General features: G+C 45.2%; 2 protein-coding genes across 5 annotated transcripts in view; both read left to right on the top strand.

The window, feature by feature from the left end:
* The window catches only part of TMEM217 (transmembrane protein 217), a 43,570-nt gene extending 25,038 nt beyond the window's left edge, over positions 1–18,532 (top strand). For 2 of the 4 annotated variants that reach the window (XM_019030017.4, XM_019030018.4), the window contains exons 2-3: positions 11,673–12,288; positions 17,717–18,532. In XM_019030017.4, coding sequence (XP_018885562.3) covers positions 11,684–12,288; positions 17,717–17,747 — 636 coding nt within the window. In that variant the 5' untranslated portion in view covers positions 11,673–11,683 and the 3' untranslated portion in view covers positions 17,748–18,532. The remainder of the gene's footprint in view (positions 1–11,672; positions 12,289–17,716) is intronic. The other 2 variants (XM_055390318.1, XM_055390317.2) reach the window with 1 other exon arrangement.
* TMEM217B (transmembrane protein 217B) lies at positions 17,744–18,532 on the top strand. Its single transcript, XM_055390319.1, has one exon. It carries the CDS (start codon positions 17,744–17,746, stop codon positions 18,254–18,256), a length of 513 nt encoding a protein of 170 aa, XP_055246294.1. The 3' UTR covers positions 18,257–18,532.
* Positions 18,533–19,042: the final 510 nt, after the last annotated feature.

Here is a 19,042-nt window from a genome sequence, read left to right as displayed (position 1 = left end):
TCATAACTTAGCCTAGCCTACCTTAAATGTGCTAAGAACACTTACATTAGCCTACTGTTGGGCAAAATCATCTAATACGAAAATACAAAGACTATTTTATAATAAAGTGTTGAATATCTCATGTAATTTATTGCATTACTATACTGAAAGTGAAAATCAGAATGGCTGTATGGGTACTCCAAGTATTGTTTTTACTGAATGCATATCACTTTTGCACGATTGTAAAGTAGAAAACATTTAAGTCGAACCATTGTAAGTTAGGGACCATCTGTATGGTTAATTGTCCAAAGGAGACGTGATGGTTTTTGGACTATGATGATAGCAGTGGAGATGGTGCTACGGTTAGAATGTATATGTCCCTCCAAAATTCATATGTTGGAACTTAAACCCCAGTGTGATGGTAGGAAGAGGTGCAGCCTTTGGGAAAATGATTAAGTCATGAGGGCGCCAACTTTGTGAATGAGATTAATGCCCTCGTAAAAGAGGATTCAGAGAGCTGCCTCTTGCCCTTCCACCTTCTCCCATGTGAGCATGCAGCGGCAAGATGCCACCTGAAAGCAGGGAAAGCCAGCCCTGCTGGTGCCTTAATCTTGGACTTCTCAGCCTCCAAAACTGAGAAATAAATTTCTGTTGTTTATAAATTTCCCAGTCTGTGGTGTTGTGTCATATTGCATAAATGGACTAAGATGGATCAGAAAAATAATGATTCAAGAGATTGGTGGGAAGGAGAGTTGATGGAACTTAGTGAGTTTTTTGGATGTTGAGGATGAGCAAGAGGAAGGTACATGGGGAAATGGGTAGAAGAGTGTTAGTATCATTTACTTAAATAAGAAAGACCAGAGAAACAGCAGGTGGGGGTGGGAGTTTGGCACAAGCTAAGTTTGAGCAGCCCCAAAAGAGCTCCCAAATGGAGGCATTCTCGTTGAATATGTCAACTGAAGCTCCAAACTGAAGACCAGATTGGATTGGGAGTCACCAGTGTAGTGGACATTGCATTTGTTCTCAGTGTAGATGGCAGCAGAACCACAGTGAGGTTACCAAAGAAGAGAGTATAAAGTGAGAGCAGTCTTGGTTTGTGCACTGAGGGAGACTAGCCTTTAGGAATAAGCAGAAGGAAGCTAATAAAGGAGTCTGAGAAAGAGTTGCCAGACAGGTGAGAGAAAAACAAGGTGAGTTTGGTGTCAGAAGTCAAGAGAAGGTGTTTGAAGAGATAAGGAGTGGTCAACTGAAATGATAAATGGAAGATTCCGGGGAGGGCAGGAGCATGGGCTCTGGAACAGAGATAACAACAGGGTAGAGGAGGAAAGATACTTCCTCTTTGTAACAAAGGAAGGGAGTGTATATGTGGAAATGGGGTTTGTGGATCTGGGACCAAAGGTTTGGACTAGCTGTTGCAGAGAACGGGAGAGGAAGTTAACCAGAGAAGGGTAGTAGGATTTCCCAGCAGTGTTTAGGGCCAGTTAAACTGGTGACCATTAATAGGGTATAAAACTATTGTCGGGAGGCTGAGGCAGGAGAATGGCGTGAACCCCGGAGGCAGAGCTTGCAGTGAGCCGAGATAGCGCCACTGCACTCCAGCCTGGGCGACAGAGCGACACACTGTCTCAAAAAAAAAAAAACAAAAAAACAAAAAAAAACACTGAAAGTTGCTAGGGAGACAAGTCAGATTTTCCAAAGTCCTGTTGAAGAGCGACCTCCCACAGGACAAGGGCTTACTCTGTTCAGTTGAGTTGGCACTAAATTCTGAATAGTTGTTAGTAAATCTCCTGACAGGTAAAAATCTTTATCTGGGTGCCTGAATGCATAAATAATACAAATACACCTCCCTCTTGAAACTATCAACGAGGAAATAAATACACACAATTACAGCTATCCTCAAGATTGTTATGAAACTCTAATACAGTGCCTGGCACAAAGTAAGCTTTTATTAAATGTTCGTTATTATTATTATTATTATTGTTATTTTGTTTTGTTTTTTTTTTTTTTGAGACGGAGTCTCTCTCTGTCACCCAGGCTGGAGTGCGGTGGCACAATCTCGGCTCACTGCAAGCTCCACCTCCCAGGTTCACGCCATTCTCCTGCCTCGGCCTCCTGAGTAGCTGGGACTACAGGCACCCGCCACCACGCCCAGCTAATTTTTTGTTTTTAGTAGAGACGGGGTTTCACCGTGTTAGTCAGGATGGTCTCGATCTCCTGACCTTATGATCTGCCTGCCTCGGCCTCCCAAAGTGCTGGGATTATAGGTGTGAGCCACTGCGCCCAGCTATTATTATTATTATTGACACGAAATCTTGCTCTGTCGCCCAAGCTGGAGTGCAGTGGCGCGATCTCGGCTCACTGCAACCTCCGCCTCCCGGGTTAAAGCAATTCTCCTCTCTCAGCCTCCTGAGTATCTGGGACTACAGGCGCATGCCACCACACCTGGCTAATTTTTGTATTTTTAGTAGAGACAGGGTTTCACCATATTGGTCAGGCTGGTCTCAAACTCCTGACCTCAGGTGATCCACCCACCTTGGTCTCTCAAAGTGCTGAGATTACAAGCGTGAGCCATCACGCCTGGCCTTATTATTATTTTCTGAGATGGAGTTTCACTCTTGTGAAAATTGCAACATGGCCCTCAAATATGTTTTGTTTGAACAGCACAATCTATTAAGGAAATTTGAATTCAAATACTTTCAGGCAGGTGGACACTGTCCTAATTGCTACAATCTCTACTACTCCCTAGTAACTTTTTCTTTCTTTTTTTTCTTTTTTGAAATGGAGTCTTGCTATGTTGCCCAGGCTGGCCTCAAACTCCTGGGCTCAAGTGATGCTCCTGCCTTAGCCTCTCAAGTAGTTGGGACTATAGGTGCAAGCCACCACACTCAGCCCTAGTATCTTCATACCCCTCAACCTCACCCATTTATTTGACTTGCCTAGCTCTGGAAGTCCTTAGAGTTTGAGACTCTTGCTTTAGAAGTCTCTTTATCTCACTTGATAGAGCAAATGTGAAACTTTCCGTAACATGGAAACATTAACTTTTTTTTCTGTGTTCCTATTTGTGACTTTTTAAATCTTAGTATTGGATCATTTTTTTCCTACAAACTTTTTTCCTATATATATCTCTCAAGATATATACAAAGTAAATATTAAATTATGTTTTAATTTTGCAAATTAAAATATTTACTTCACATAAGCATGTAAGTCAGATGAGATGATGTAATAATGATAAAGATAATGATAATAATAAACATTTAGGCTGAGCGCAATGGCTCATACCTGTAATCCCAGCACAGCACTTTGGGAGGCTGAGCCGGGTGGATCACGAGGTCAGGAGTTTGAGACCAGCCTGGCCAGCATGGTGAAACCCCACCTCTACTAAAAATACAAAATTAGACAGGCATGGTGGTGTGTGCCTGTAGTCCCAGCTACTTGGGAGGCTGAGGCAGGAAAATTGCTTGAATCTGGGAGGCAGAGGTTGCAGTGAGCCAAGATCGCGCCACAACACTCCAGCCTGGGTGACAGAGCAAGACTCCGTCTCAAAAAAAAAAAAAAAAAAACAGAAAAAACCTTTGCTTAGAGCAATCAAGAGTACACACTTGGAAGTTTTACAGCATAGATGGGAAAAAGAATGAGAAGGAAGGGAAGGAAGGAGAAGAACTAAGAAAGGGAGAGAAAGAAGAAAGGAGAAAGGAACATAATGGCCCTGAGAGTTAGTGAGGAAGATGACTCAGATGAGAGACAATGGAGGAAGAATTGCCAACATTGACCAAAGGCCTACTCTAATCAAGGCCTTACTCTAGTCGAGGCCCTCCTTAGGAACTAGGGGATGGATGGAGTCTCTGGGCTCAGTGGATTCAAAAATCCCTGAAATCCACAAAACACAAGTAGGTTGAGTATGAAGACAAGTGAGTCAGTTTTGGAGGCAGAAAGTTGTGAGTTCAAATCCTAATTTTGCTGCTGTGCAGATATACAGGCCTGGGCAAAATTAATTAGCTTCTCTAACACTCAATAACCTTATTGGTAGCTATGAAAATGATCGTTGTAAGTATAAAATATTTAAATAACAATTTAAGACAATATATAATAAAATATGTCATAAGACAATACATAAGTTGTTACCAAGTTAATTGTAAGAGAATGGTGATCTTGGGCTGGGTGCAGTGGCTCACACCTGTAATCCCAGCACTTTGGGAGGCCAAGGCAGATGGATCACGAGGTCAGAAGTTCGAGCAGCCTGACCAACATGGTGAAACCCGTCTCTACTAAAAATACAAAAAAATTAGCTGGGTGTGGTTGCACGCGCCTGTAATCCCAGCTACTCAGGAGGCTGAGGCAGGAGAATCGCTTGAACCTGGGAGGCGAGATCGTGCCACTGCACTCCAGCCTGGGCAACAGAGCAAGACTCTGTCTCAAAAAAACAAACAAAAAAAAAACAAAAAAAAGAGAATGGTGATCTTGAGATAAAGGGGAGATATCTCTTTATGAGGAGATGGTAAATAAGCATAGACTCAGTGAAATAAGCATGTAGACAGGAAGAATCTGCTGGATTCTTCAAAAGAGCAAAGTCAAAGGAGGTGCTAGATCCCAGTAGATCACTAGTTCTCATTACACTTCTTCAATAAAGAAGTTTAGGTAGTATAATGTGGTACAAGCTAAGCCACTGTAACAAAGAAACCCCAAAAGACAATGGCTTATTTATGATAGGAGTTTATTTCTCTCTCAAGTAGCAATGACCCATGGCTGATAGGGTAGGTCATAGATCAGTTCCAATCATGGCTAAAAAACAGGAAGGGGGAAAGGGAGAAGGTGAGAGCACCCCTAATTCTTTTATGAGTAAGACTGTAAAGTGGCACACATCACTTCCATTTGCATCCTGTTGGTCATGGGGCCACACAAATCAGCAAGGGAAGCTGGGAAATGCAGTCATTAGTTGGGTGGCCATGTGTCTAGCTAAAGGTAAAAGTGAAAAGGGAGAAATGAATGTTGGGAGACAATTATCAGTCTTTTGCTAGGGATAGACCAATGGGAACCCAAAATTTTAATGAGATTTTTAAGAAGTACAAAGAGGATGTTTGCTATCTGTTTTAGTTGGATGGGAGGCAATGAACACAGCAAGGCCAATTACGCCACAGTATGCCACAGGTGTGAGATTAGATTACATGTCTTTTTCCACTCTTTTTATTTTTTCCTTAGGGAACTCAGGTATACAGAATTAGATTATTCATAATCCTAGGTCATAGAAAACAGTCATCATTAATACATGCATGGCCCACTTTTGTTCTTTTATTTACTAGTTTGTTTTTTTTAAACTGTGATGAACACTTGTGAATCTCTCATTCAACCCAAGAAACAGAATAATGCCTCATAATTATCTATGTGCCCCTGCCCCTATCCCTGCCCCTTGCACTTCAGAAGTAACCACAATCCCAAATATTGTATCTATTATCCTCTTACTTTTGGTAATTTTTTTTTCTTTTTTTTAGTCAGAGTCTCGCTCTGTCACCGAGGCTGGAGTGCAGTGTCACTATCTTGGCTCACTGCAACCTCTGCCTTCCAGGCTCAAGTGATTCTCATACCTCAGGCTCCGGAGTAGCTGAGATTACAGGGATGTGCCACCACCACACCTAGGTAATTTTTGGTTTTGGTGGTGGTGTTTTTTTTGTTGTTTTTTGTTTTTTTTTTTTGTAGAGATGGGCCATGTTGAGCAGGTTGGTTTCGAACTCCTGTACTCAAGCAATTCACCTGCCTCAGCTTCCCAAAATGCTGGGATTACAGGCATGAGCCACCATGACTGGTCTTCCCTTACTTTTATAATAAAGTTTTATTCACATATATATGTATGGCCAAAAAATATATTCTTAAATTTTGCTTGGTTTTGATTTTTATGAAAAGGTTATCATCATACTGTGTGCTCTCAATCTTGAAAAATATTTTAGAAAAATATTTACAGTGGCTCACTCCTGTAATCCCAGCTGCTCAGAAGGCTGAGGTGGGAGGGTCACTTGAGGCCAGGAGTTTGAGACCAGCCTGGGTAACTAACATGGCGAGATGCTGTCTCTCCAAAAATAAAAGGTTTTTTTTTTTGGTTTTTTTTTTTTTTTTTTTTTTTGAGAGGAGTCTCGCTCTGTCACCCAGGCTGGAGTGCAGTGGTGTGATCTTGGCTCACTGCAAGCTCTGCCTCCTGGGTTCACGCCATTCTCCTGATTCAGCCTCCCGAGTAGCTAGGACCACAGGTGCCCGCCACCACACCCGGCTAATTTTTTGTATTTTTAGTAGAGACAGGGTTTCATCGTGTTAGCCAGGATGGTCTCGATCTCCTGACCTCATGATCCGTCCACCTCAGCCTCCCAAAGTGCTGGGATTACAGGCATGAGCCACTGCACCCAGCTAAAAAAAATTTCTTTTTTAATGAGCTGCATGTGGTAGTATGCACCTGTGGTCCCAGCTAGTTAAAAGGCTGAGGCAGAGGCCGGGCGCGGTGGCTCATGCCTGTAATCCTAGCACTTTGGGAGGCCGAGGCAGGCGGATCATTTGAGGTCAGGAGTTCAAGACCAGCCTGGCCAACATGGTAAAACTCTGTCTCTACTAAAAATACAAAAAAATGAGCCAGGCATGGTGGTGGGCGCCTGTAGTCCCAGCTACTCGGGAGGCTGAGGCAGGAGAATCGCTTGAACCCAGGAGGCAGAGGTTGCAGTGAGCTGAGATCGTGCCACTGCATTCCAGCCTGGTGACAGAGTGAGATCCTGTCTCCAGAAAAAAAAAAAAAGGCCTGAGGCAGGAGGCTCTGTTGAGCTCAGGAGTTTGAGGCTGCAGTGAGCTATGATTGCATTACTCCATTCTGGCCTGGGCAACACAGCAAGACTCCATCTCTATAAATAAATATATAAATAAGAAAAATAGGCTAGGTGCAGTGGCTCACGCCTGTAATCCCAGCACTTTGGGAGGCCAAGGCGGCAGATCACCTGAGGTCAGAAGTTTGAGAGCAGCCTGACCAACATGGTGAAACCCCGTCTCTACTAAGAATGCAAAAATTAGCTGGGCATGGTGGCACACGCCTGTAATCCCAGCTACTTGAGAGGCTGAGGCAGGATAATTGCTTGAACCCGGGAGGCAGAGGTTGTGGTGAACTGAGATCACGCCACTGTACTCCAGCCTGGGCGACAGAGCAAGATACCGTCTCAAAAAAAGAAAAATATTTGAGTTGAGTATAGAATCCTAGGTTGGCAGGGGTTTCTGTTTGTTTGTTTGTTTTGCTTTGTGTAGCACAATTAAAATATTATTCCGTGGGATTTTTGTTTCCTGTAGAAGTCTATAACGGTTGGTCTTTTAAATAAAAAGCCCATTGGCTGCTTTTGAGAGTTTCTTTTTGTGTGTGGTGTTCCATAGTTTGAGTACCATATGTTTTGTGTAGATTTTCTTTCATTTATCCTTCTAGCAATCAGTTAGGTTTCTTGAATCTGTGCATTGGTGTTTTTTTTTCAGTTGTGCAAATCCTCAGCTATTTTCTCTGTAAATATGCTACCCCCATTTTGTCTCATCTCTCTTTCTCTATCAGAACATCTTATTATATCTTTCATGTCTCTTAACTTCTCCTTCATATTTTCCATCTTTTTGTCTCCCTGTGCTACATTCTGGATAATTTCTGCTGATTTATCTTGTTTCCTGGTTAACTAATTATTCCTTAATCTGTGTCCAACCTGCTACCATTTATGTCCACTGAATTTTTAATTTCAGATACTGAGTTTTTCATCTCTAGAAATTCTATTTGGTTCTTTTTCAAATCAGCTAGTGATGGCAGTGGCTGCTACCATCACTCCGGCTGTCACTCCAACTGCAGCAGGGAGGCGCGGCTAGGGTTACACACTCCATGGAGCAGGTGGAAGCCCGGCCCCTTCTAAGTTAAGTCGGGAACTCCCCGGGTGCTACTGCGGCCGCCCAAACCATAGCCGTAGACCCCACCTCCGGCTCTACGGAGCAGGCAGAAGTCCCGCTCTCTTGGGCGGGCTGCAGCTGCCCAAACTGTGGCTGTGCATCCAAGCCTCCCTGTGCTCTTGGAGGAGGGCCGGGAATAGGCAGCATCTGCCCTCCCAGGTGCAGCTGCAGCTGCCAGGACCCACGGCTGCAGACCTGGGCCTCCCACTTCACTGAGCAGGCAGGAGCCAGGGACAAGTAGGAGACCCGCCCCTTCCGAGTTGGCGGGGCGGGACCTCCTAGGTGCAGGACCCGGGCGTCTCTGCAGCCTGCACCCTCGGGGACCCCAGGAGGACCCCTTCCCCGGCTTCCTCCCGTCCCTGCAGGCTCCCGGATATCTGCTCCCGCTGCCTGGCCTCTCTCCAATCCCGGCACCAATTCAAATCTCGGAGCCGGATTGGGGCCGAGCCCTGGGGGGGGGGCATGGATGGCAGCGGGAGGCGTATCGATTCCCGGGTGGAAGGGGGCGGGTCCTCAGTAAGGCCCCACCCTCAGGCCAGGGAGAGCCTGAAGGCTGGGGCCAGGCCGCCAGTCCTGCAGACCTAAGCGGTGCCTCTTCCAGCCTGCCCATGGCCCCCGATGGACCAATCTGCTTGCACTTCCTCCCTTCTGAGGTCCATAAAAGACCTGGGCTTAGCCAGAGCAGGGCAGAGGATGGCTAGAGGACGAAGAGAGCAGAGAGATGATAGGACGACCAGCTGCAGAGAGGAGCTATTCTCTCTGCTGATAGCAGGAGACAATGGGAGGACCAGCTACAGAGAGGAACTACCCTCTCTTCTGAGAGCCTCAGAGACCTGCAGAGACGTCAGGACTATCAGCTGCATAGAGGAGCAACCCTCTCCAGGGCCTTCTCCCTGCTGAGAACAGCAGATATTAGCATGACTTGCCTACAGAGCGGAGCTACCCCACTGCGAGTCTCCTTTTAGCTGATCTAACACTTAAAGCTCATCTTCATCTTGTTTACCCTTCACTTGTCTGTGTACCTCATTCATCTTGGACACAGAACAAGAACTCAGGCAAAGGTGCCGCTGGCCACAGAGGTTTCTGGCCAGAAAATTGACGCCCCAGAGATCCTGTAACACTAGGTCATTTTCTATGGTTTCCTGTTTCTTCATATATTTTCAGTTTATCTTTTATTTATTTTAATGCAGTAATCAAAGGAAATTCTGACACATGCTATAACATAGATGAACCTTGAGGACATTACGTTAACAGAAATAAGCCAGTCACAAATGCTATAAGATTCTACTTACATGGCCAGGTGGGGTGGCTCACCCCTGTAATCCCAGCACTTTGGGAGGCCGAGGTGGGAGGATCACCTGAGGTCAGGAGTTTGAGACCAGCCTGACCAACATGGCGAAACCCCGTCTCTACTAAAAATACAAAAATTAGCCAGGTGTGGTGGTACACTCCTGTAGTCCCAGCTACTTGGGAGGCTGAGGCACGAGAATCGCTTGAACCCAGGAGATGGAGGTTACAGTGAGCTGAGATTGCACCACTGCACTCCAGCCTGGGCGACAGAGTGAGACTCCATCTCAAAAAAAAAAAAAAGACTCCACTTACATGACATGTCCAGAGTAGTCAAATTAATAGAAACAGAAAGTAGAATGATAGTTTCCAGGAGCTGGGGCAGGGGGAAATGGGAATTTGTTGCTTAATGGGTGTACAGTTTCAGTTTTGCAAGATGAAAAAGTTCTAGAGATTGTTTGTACAACAAAATGAATATACTTAACACTACTAAACTGTCTACTTAAAAATGGTTAAGATGTAAAATTTTATCTTGTATATATATTATATATATCTGTGTTATATATGCATGAATTATACTATAATAAAAGTAAAACAAAAATTTTAAATAATGCAAAAATATAGTAATCATAGTTGTTTGATGATCAGATATTACTGCAGTTCTGTTGCTATCTGTTGTTTCAGCTTGTTCTCACAGTGCCTTGTTCCTTATGTGCTTGGTTATTTTTCACTATGTACTTGTCATTGTCCCTGAAAAATTACTGATGAAGATTCTTAGAGGATGAAGACCAGCATAAAAGTACAATCCTCCAGAGAGGATTTGAATTTGCTTCTGCCAGACACTTAGACACACTTTCAGTTTAGGGCGACTTTAAACAAGATTTATAACTTAAAGTTAAAAAAAAATACTTCATGTAATATGGGCTATAAATCTACAAAAAAAAAAAAAAAAAAAAAAAAAAGGCCAGCTATGATTACAATGTCTCAAGGAGAGTTTTCTCCCCACCTGCTCAGTGTAGTTAACAAGCCAACTTTTCTTGGAGTTTCCTGGCAGAAAGATGTAGGGGAGGTTTACTTCTGATTCACCTTTCCCCTAATCGTAGGCCTTTGGGGATGCTCACAACTAATATAGGAAAGACTCCTCACCTTGGTGGACCCAGAGCTTTGATTTTGTTCTTCTTTACCCTGCATTGCTGTCATAATGAAATCAAGTTTGCCTAGATTGGCAAATAACTTCAGAGCAAAATTTACTTCCTTCCACTTGGGGAGCACTTCTATACTTTATATTTTTAAACTATTTTATCCAGCATTTTAAGTTGCTTTTTGGCAACATGTCAGCCCAAATAACCTAACCAGTCAGAAATCCCTCTACTTTATTTCCTGTTTCATTGACTTATGCGCTTCTATTTATTTTCTTCCTCCTACTTTTGTATAGTTCTTATTTTCCCTCTAACTTCTTGAGTTGAATACTTAGCTCATTATTATATTTTCTTTTCTATTATAAGCCTAGTCTATCCTAAGGCTCTAAATTTCCTTTAAAGTATACATCTTTCATTGTAATCCATATTTTGATATGTAGTAGAGAAGCGATTGCCCAAAGCCAGTTGGCGTCCACCTGTTTTTATCATCTCCACCCAACAGGGTTCTTGTGCTGCCCTGGTTATATCCTGAAACAACTGCACTCAGGTCTGAACAAGTACAGGCAATTTTCACCATCTGGGCAGCAATGGAAGCCCAAGGCAATGCTAGGAGAGTTAACAGCATAATTTTTTTTTTTTTTGGATACAGGGTCTTGCTCTGTCACCCAGGATGGAGTGCAGTGGCATGATCTCAGCTCACTGCAGCCTTGACTTCCTGGGCTCAAGTGATCCTCCTACTTCAGCCTCCTAAGTAGCTAAAACTACAGGCATGCACCACCACACCTGACTAATTTTTGTAGAGATGGGGTTTCACCATGTTGCCCAGGCTGGTCTTGAACTGCTGGACTCAAGCAATCCTCACACCTCAGCCTCCCAAAGTACTGGGATTACAGGCATGAGCCACTGTGCCCAGCTAAGAGCATAATTTAAGCCATCTTTTTCTAACTCAGCTTTTTCCAACACTGGCTACATACGAAAATTACTAGGAAGTTTTGAAAATTACTGGTGCCTGGATCCCAACCAGAGAATGTTGTGATTGGTCTGTGGTGGGGCCTGGACTTGGGTACTTTTGGTGATTCTAAGGTGGATCCAGGGTTGAGAACCACTACTGTAATTTTATCTGGTCATTGCCACCAACTTGACTGAATCCTCTCTCTTCCCCACCCCCAATCCATTTTAAACAGCCTGTGTCTTCCCAAGGCTATAGTTTCCCAGTTTTCGTATTTCTGTCTATATTTCTCCAAAGTAGATTTGGGGAAGGAGGCAGAAACCCTGGTAATTTACCATGTTGGCAGGAACTAGAATTCTCCCTCATGTTGTTTGTCTTCACAGGAGGTCTCAGCATGAAACAGCAGCAGTGGTGTGGGATGACTGCCAAAATGGGCACCGTGTTGTCAGGGGTCTTCACCATCATGGCCGTAGACATGTATCTCATCTTTGAACAGAAGCACCTAGGGAATGGCAGTTGCACTGAGATCGCACCAAAGTACAGGGGTGCAAGTAACATCATAAATAACTTCATCATCTGCTGGAGTTTTAAAATCGTCCTCTTCCTGTCTTTCATCACCATCCTCATCAGCTGCTTCCTCCTGTACTCAGTGTATGCCCAGATCTTCAGGGGCCTGGTCATCTACATTGTCTGGATTTTTTTCTATGAAACTGCAAACGTCGTAATACAAATCCTCACCAACAATGACTTTGACATTAAAGAGGTCAGAATCATGCGCTGGTTTGGCTTGGTGTCTCGTACAGTCATGCACTGTTTCTGGATGTTCTTTGTCATCAACTATGCCCACATAACCTACAAAAACCGGAGCCAGGGCAATATAATTTCCTACAAGAGACGAATTTCTACAGCGGAGGTTCTCCACAGCAGAAATAAAAGATTATCAGTTTTGAGTGGGTTCAGTGGCTCACACCTGGAATCCCAGTACTTTGAGAGGCAGAGGTAGGTGGATCGCCTGAGGTCAGGAGTTCAAGACCAGCCTGGCCAACATGGCAAAACCCCGTCTCTACTAAAAAAAATAGAAAATTAGCCAGGCGTGGCAGCACACGCCTGTAATCCCAGCCACTTGGGAGGCTGAGACTGGAGAATCACTTGACCTGGGAGGTGGAGGTTGCAGTGAGCCGAGATTGCGCCAGTGCACTTCAGCCTGAGTGACAGAGTAAGACTCTATCCCAAAAAAAAAAAAAAAAAAAAAAAAAGTTAGCAGCTTTATCCACCACTATAAGCAATCATGTCGGCCCTTTTCTTTCCCCTGAGAGGTAGGTCTCTCAGATTCCCAGGGTAGTTCTATTTCCTTTTTTTCCCCCCACTTTTGCTTAGCAGTTCTGCAAGTAGAGACCCTACTGCCACTCTTTCAGGAGAACATGGAGAGAAAATGTGATTATAATCACAACTGGAACATCCTGCTCATTGAGGTATTTAGTTAAAGGATATTGTGATTTATCAAACCTTCTGTGAACTCCACCTTTCTACCACCTGATTGGTCAAAATGAATGGAATAAGATGAAGCTGAACTGCAGTAGGGCAATCCTTTTTTCCTGGCATCTTCATTAGCCTTCAACCCACAACTCTTTAATTTAACCCTGGGATAAGCAAATCTGTATTTATACCAGATTTTTGCAGCACAAAGGATACTGTTGGCCCTGGGGTGGGTTTGTGCTATGATTTCCCCACTGTGTCTTCTGTTTTATGCCAGATAAGAAAAAGAATAAAAATAGAGAAAATTCATCCTTCAATTTATGTCTTGAATTTCCCCACCCTTTCCAAATTTGTCAAGGAGTGTGAAAGGCACTTCCTTAATCAAAGATATATGTTAAACATACTTCTGTATCTGTTGCTGTGCTGTAATCTGTAGTGTGAACACTGTACTGAACATTGTGTATATACTGTATACAAAAATGTATAAGATATGAATGACTATGAGAATTTTGTAGTTTAGTGGAAGAAAGTAAATTATTGTTTATGAATCAATTAGCCAATCATATAAGACAGTATGTGATTACATACTATCACAAATAAACAGACATCACTTTGCATTCAGGTCCAGAGACTGTCTGAAGCACATTTTTTATTTTTGAGACCGAGTCTGGCTCTGTCGCCCAGGCCAGAGTGCAGTGGTGCGACCTCGGCTCACTGCAACCCCCGCCTCCCGGGTTTAAGCGATTCTCCAGCTTCAGCCTCCTAAATAGCTGGGATTACAGGCACAGGCCACCATGCCTGGCTAATTTTTGTATTTTTAGTAGAGACGGGGTTTCCCCATGTTGGTCAGGCTGGTATTGAATTCCTGACCTTGGGTGATCCACCTGCCTCAGCCTCCTAAAGTGCTGGGAGTACAGGTGTGAGTCACCCACTGCTGCTATAATAACTGAGTAATTTATAAAGAGCTGAGATTTATTTTCTCACACTTTTGGAGGCTAGAAGTTCAATATCAAGGTGCCAGTAGGTTTGGTGTCTGGTAAGGGCCTGCTCTCTTTGCTTCTAAGATGGTGCAAACACTGTCCTTACATGGCAGAAGGGATGGAGAGGCAAAAGAAACTAGCTAGTTCCCTCCTGTCCCTTTATAAGATCACTTATTCCATTCATGAGGGCTCTGCCCCTATGATTTAATCACCTCCTAAAGGCCCCATCTTTTAATGCTGTTGCATTAGGGATTAAGTTTCAACATGAATTTTGAAGGGGACAGTCAAACCACAGCACTCACCATTTGGCAAGCTGTCCTCGTCATTGTCTTCCCCGCTCCCATCCTAAGTGCTCTCCTGCCCCTGTGCTCCTCACCTCAGAGGATGGGCTGTCCTCCATCCGGGTGCTCATCCCAGACTCCTTCTTCCACAGCCCCAGGCCCCAAATCTGTCCCCCAACATCCCTCTGCTGCCTTACTTCACCTTATTTCCTTCCATAGCCTCTCAACTGCTCTGCCTACCTCCACCTTTGCTCCCTTTCTGACCCATGGCCCTCACAGCAGCAAGAAAGATTTTTCTAAAATGCAAATCGGGCCAGGCGCAGGGGCTCACGTCTGTAATCCCAATACTTTTGGAGGCCAAAGCGGGCGGGTCACTTGAGGTCAGGAGTTCAAGACCAGCCTGGCCAACATGGTGAGACCCCTTCTCTACTAAAACTACCAAAATTAGGCGGGTATAGTGGCAGGCACCTGTAATCCCAGCTACTCGGGAGGCTGAGGCAGGAGAATTGCTTGAACTTGGGAGATGGAGGTTGCAGTGAGCCATAATTGCACCACTGCACTCCAGCCTGGGCAACAGAGCGAGACTTTGTCTCAAAAATAAATAAATAAATAAAATGCAAATATGATTATGTCTGTCTGTCTGTCTGTCTGTCTGTCTGTCTCTCTCTCTGTCTCTCACACACAAACACACACACACACACACACACACACCCTGAAGAACCTCTCCTTTGCCTTTCAGCGAAACATCCACATGGCTGGTAGCAGGTAAGGATCCTTCCTGATCTGGCCCCTGCCAACATATACAGCCTCCCCCTCTGCTCAAGCCAAGGCAAACTTGCTGTTTCCAAAATGGCTTTTGCCTATCCCTGTGCCTACCCCTTTGTGTTGTCTCCTTTGCTGAGGGTGAAGTCCCTCCTTTTTCTGCCTAGTTAATGCCCATGTCTTTGAAGACCCAAGCTCAGCTATTGCCTACTCCAGAAAGCCTCCCCTGATTCTCATCCAATGATTTTTCATCTCTCTCACTGTTACATCATGACAACACTGAGCCATCTCTTCCTCTGTCATATTTATCACGTTGCATTGTAAGTTTCCTTTTTTCTTTTCTTTTCTTTTTTTTTTTTTGAGACGGAGTCTCGCTCTGCAGCCCAGGCTGGAGTACAGTGGTGTGATATCAGCTCACTGCAACCTCTACCTCCCGGGTCCTGATTAAGCAATTCTGCTGCCTCAGCCTCCCAGGTAGTTGGCGCGTGCCACCATGCCCAGCTAATTTTTGTATTTTTAGTAGAGATGGGGTTTCACCATGTTGGCTAGACTGGTCTTGAACTCCTGACCTCGGGATCCGCCTGCCTCAAGTTTTCTTTTCTCTTAATTAAAAACAATTTGTATTCATTTGTTTTTTTATTTGTCTAGCTTCCACACTAGCATATTTACCTGTCTGTCTCCAGTGCCAAGCTCAGCCCCCAGCACCTAGTAGATACACAATAGATGTCTGCTGAGTGAGTGTTGAATGAATAGAATGTACCAGAGGACCTTGGCTAGTGGCAGAAAGAGAAGTTAGGCCATTATTATAGTGACCCAGGAGAGAGGTGCCGAGGGTGGAGACCAAGGCTGGGGCAGCAGAGCTGTGGAACCAGTGGGGTTTATACAGACATTTCTTTGAAACTCACAACATAGATATAAAGCAAAGGAAGAAAACTGTGTGGTTCAGGGCCTTATTTTTAGACAATTCAGGTGAGTACCCCATGGGTAGTGGCTGCTCTGGAAGCTGCGCTGTGAACCGGGCAGAGGTGAGGTTTCGTTGGTGCAGACGGGGAAGCATCAGTGCAGCTACCCACCAGACAACACACTGCCTCCCTCTTGGGCCCTCCAGGTTCTAGGGTGCACTGAGAGTTTTGCGTATCTGGAGTCACACAGGGTTGGGAGGATGGTGGGGAATAAAGTATAAGAATATTTGGGATGAATCTGGAAAACATTATGCTAAGTGAAGTAAGCCAGATACCAAAGGACAAATGTATGATTCCACTTATGTGGGACACCTAGAGCAGGCAAATTCATAGAGACAGCAAGAAAAATGGTTAGTAGGGAGTGGGGGAAGAGGAGAATGGGGAGTTGATGTTTATAATGGGTACAGAGATTTTGGTGGGGATGATGAAAAAGTTCTGAAGATGGCCAGGCATGGTGGCTCACGCCTGTAATCCCAGCACTTTGGGAGGCCGAGGTGGGCAGATCACTTGTGGTCAGGGGTTCAAGACCAGCCTGGCCAACATGGTGAAACCTGTCTCTACTAAAAATACAAAAATTAGCTGGGCATGCTGGCGCACGCTTGTAATCCCAGCTACTTGGGAGGCTGAGGCATGAGAATCGCTTCATCCTGGGAGGCAGAGGTTGCAGTGATCCAAGATCGTACCACTGCACTCCAGCCTGGGTGACAGAGCAAGACTCTGTTGAAAGAGAGAGAGAGAGAGAAAGGAAGTTCTGGAGATGGATAGCGATATGCTTGCACGACAACGTGAATGTACTTAATGTCACTGAATTGCACATTCAAAAAGGGCTAAAGTGGTGAATTTTACATTCTGTATATTTTACTGTATTTGGAGTTGATCCAGTGAGTGAAGAGGAGAGGGCTGGAGGGAGGCTAGTGGCAGCCTGTCTGTGCTCTGCCTGGCTGGACAGGACCCATTCTGGTCACCTCAGAGAGAGGCCAGGTCAGGCTTCCAACAAGTTGTCCCCCATTGGACATTCGTCAGGCTGAGGACAGCCCTGTGTTCTCCTAATGTGTGACTGTGCCCCTTCCTTTGCCCCACAACAGAGGTAGCTCGCCAGTGTAGTGAATGATGAGGAGAGAGGTTTGCTCAGGAGTCCTCTGAATTGGGAGCCAGTAAGAAGATTCAGGTTGTGGAGGAACGTTTGCGCTGTACGCCCAGCCTACTCCAGCCTTAGGTCCCCCATTATCAACATGCCCTCAGCAGCAGGCTGGAGCACCAGGTTCCTGCTCCCTGCCGTGAGTTGACCTCTAGAGCTCAGGTGTAACCTAGGTTGCAGCTGGAGGTCTGCCTGCTGGGCCTTCACCTGCACAATGGTGGCTTATTGTTAAGGCATCTTGGCCCTGGGCAGAGTCTTGCCTGGATCCATAAACCTTTACCCATTCCATTCCTGCTGGCCAAACCCTGTGACTTGGGACAAGGCTGGGCCATGCCCAGGGAGCAAATCAGGGAAATTTCTAAGGACTTGGAAGGAAAGAGTAGCGGGGGCAGAGGATGTCAGGGATGATTCCAAGCCCTTGAGGAGCCATGAGAGTTTTCTGACTTCAGAGAAGCAAACTCCCCAGATAGGAGCTTCGTTCATACCATCGTTATTCTCAATACAGGAACCTCTGAATTCCCACAAACCTACATCAACAGGAGCACTCTTTTTGCCACTTTAAAGCAAAGCTGAAGCTGGAACAGCAGAATTGGAAGCTACTTAGGAAGTCCCAGGCCAGTGATACATTCATTTCCCAATGATGTGGTCACATCTAGCAAGTTAGGCCAGAGCAGGGGCCAGACCCCATGTCCCTTAACTTCCAGCCTATTGCCTGTCCACACACCATCATTGCTCTTAGCTCTCTGATTTATATCTAGTGACTTGGGGGATTTGTCTAAGGCTACCTCTGCCATCTTGTCACGTGTCTGTATGATTTTCTTCCTGCAGGAGGTGCTCTGGTAAAACAAGTATAAAATGACTGCCAGGATGTTCTCCCTCATGGTGGGCATCTTCTCTGTCCTTAATACCACCCAGTTCTTCATCTTTGACCTGAACCAGAAGACACACATTTGCTGTGAGGCCAAGTTCAGCATCTACGTGGACTCAAAGTCGGAGCTAGTCACTTGGACCCTGTTCCACAGGGCTAATATCAGCACTGGCCTCTCCCTCACCACCATCATCATCAGCTGCTTCCTCCTTTATTGTATCCACAAGAATATCTACATGGGGCTGCTGATCTATGCCATGTGGATCATCACTTACGAGCTCATCAACTTCTCCATAGTCCTGCTCCTCAACGGGATCATCAAAGATCACTTCAAGACGCTGAGTTACTTGCACTGGATCTTCCAAATCTCACACATGCTCCTGCACTTTTTCTGTCTGCCCTTCATCGTCAAGCATGCATACAACCTTTACAAGGAATCCCAGACTGTGGGCAGGAAACGCCGCCACAGGCTCTGCTCCACCATTGCAGTGAACTCATGACTACCTGTCCATCTGGGAATGTTGTACCGGAAGTTAAACTGAACCATGCCAGATGCCAGGAAAGGTGGGAGGGAATGGTGCTCCTCAACAATGGAACCCTCCCTACCCTGCCTGTCTTCTGTTGATGCTGCTTGGTTTGTCAGGGCTTTTGAGTTTTATGCACTGAGGAACGATTCTCGGGAGAGGGCAGGTGGTGCGGATCAATTATTTTACAGATGTGTTGTGTGACTTGTTTTAGCAGTTAATGACATGTGGCCTTGTGCTTACTTAACCATCTCACTGGTGTCTGTTTTTGCCTCTCACTGTCCCCTCTCCTCTGCACTTCCTTAGTTTCTAGTTCTTCCTTTATGGGTTGGCCCACAGATGCCGGTTCTGCTGAGTCCTTTGGAGCAGTGTTGTCCAGTAGAACTTCCTGTGCTGATGGAAATGTCCTCTATCTGTGCTGGCTACTAGCTATGTGTGGCGACTGAGCACTTGGAATGTGGCTATTACAACCCAGTAACCAAATTTTAAATTTTATTCTTTTTTAGCTAATTTCCATTTCAATAACTATGTATGGCTGGCTCAAGACTAGCCTATTGGCCCAGCATGGTGTCTTACGCCTGCAATCCCAGCACTTTGGGAGGCCAAGGCAGGTGGATCACTTGAGGTCAGGAGTTCAAGACAAGACTGGCCAGCATGGTGAAACCCGTTCTCTACTAAAAATACAAAAATTAGCCGGGCGTGGTGGTGGGTGCCTGTAATCCCAGCTATTCGGGAGGCTGAGGCAGGAGAATCGCTTGAACC

This window comes from Gorilla gorilla, chromosome 5, assembly GCF_029281585.2.
Source record: "Gorilla gorilla gorilla isolate KB3781 chromosome 5, NHGRI_mGorGor1-v2.1_pri, whole genome shotgun sequence".
In the NCBI taxonomy this organism is placed as follows: domain Eukaryota; kingdom Metazoa; phylum Chordata; class Mammalia; order Primates; family Hominidae; genus Gorilla; species Gorilla gorilla.
Note: the sequence above shows the minus strand (reverse complement) of the source record. Positions and strands in the feature narration are given on the sequence as shown.

Excerpts from the sequence above, each read along its gene's own strand:
- TMEM217B (XM_055390319.1), top strand. The coding sequence starts at position 17,744 with ATGACTGCCAGGATGTTCTCCCTCATGGTGGGCATCTTCTCTGTCCTT.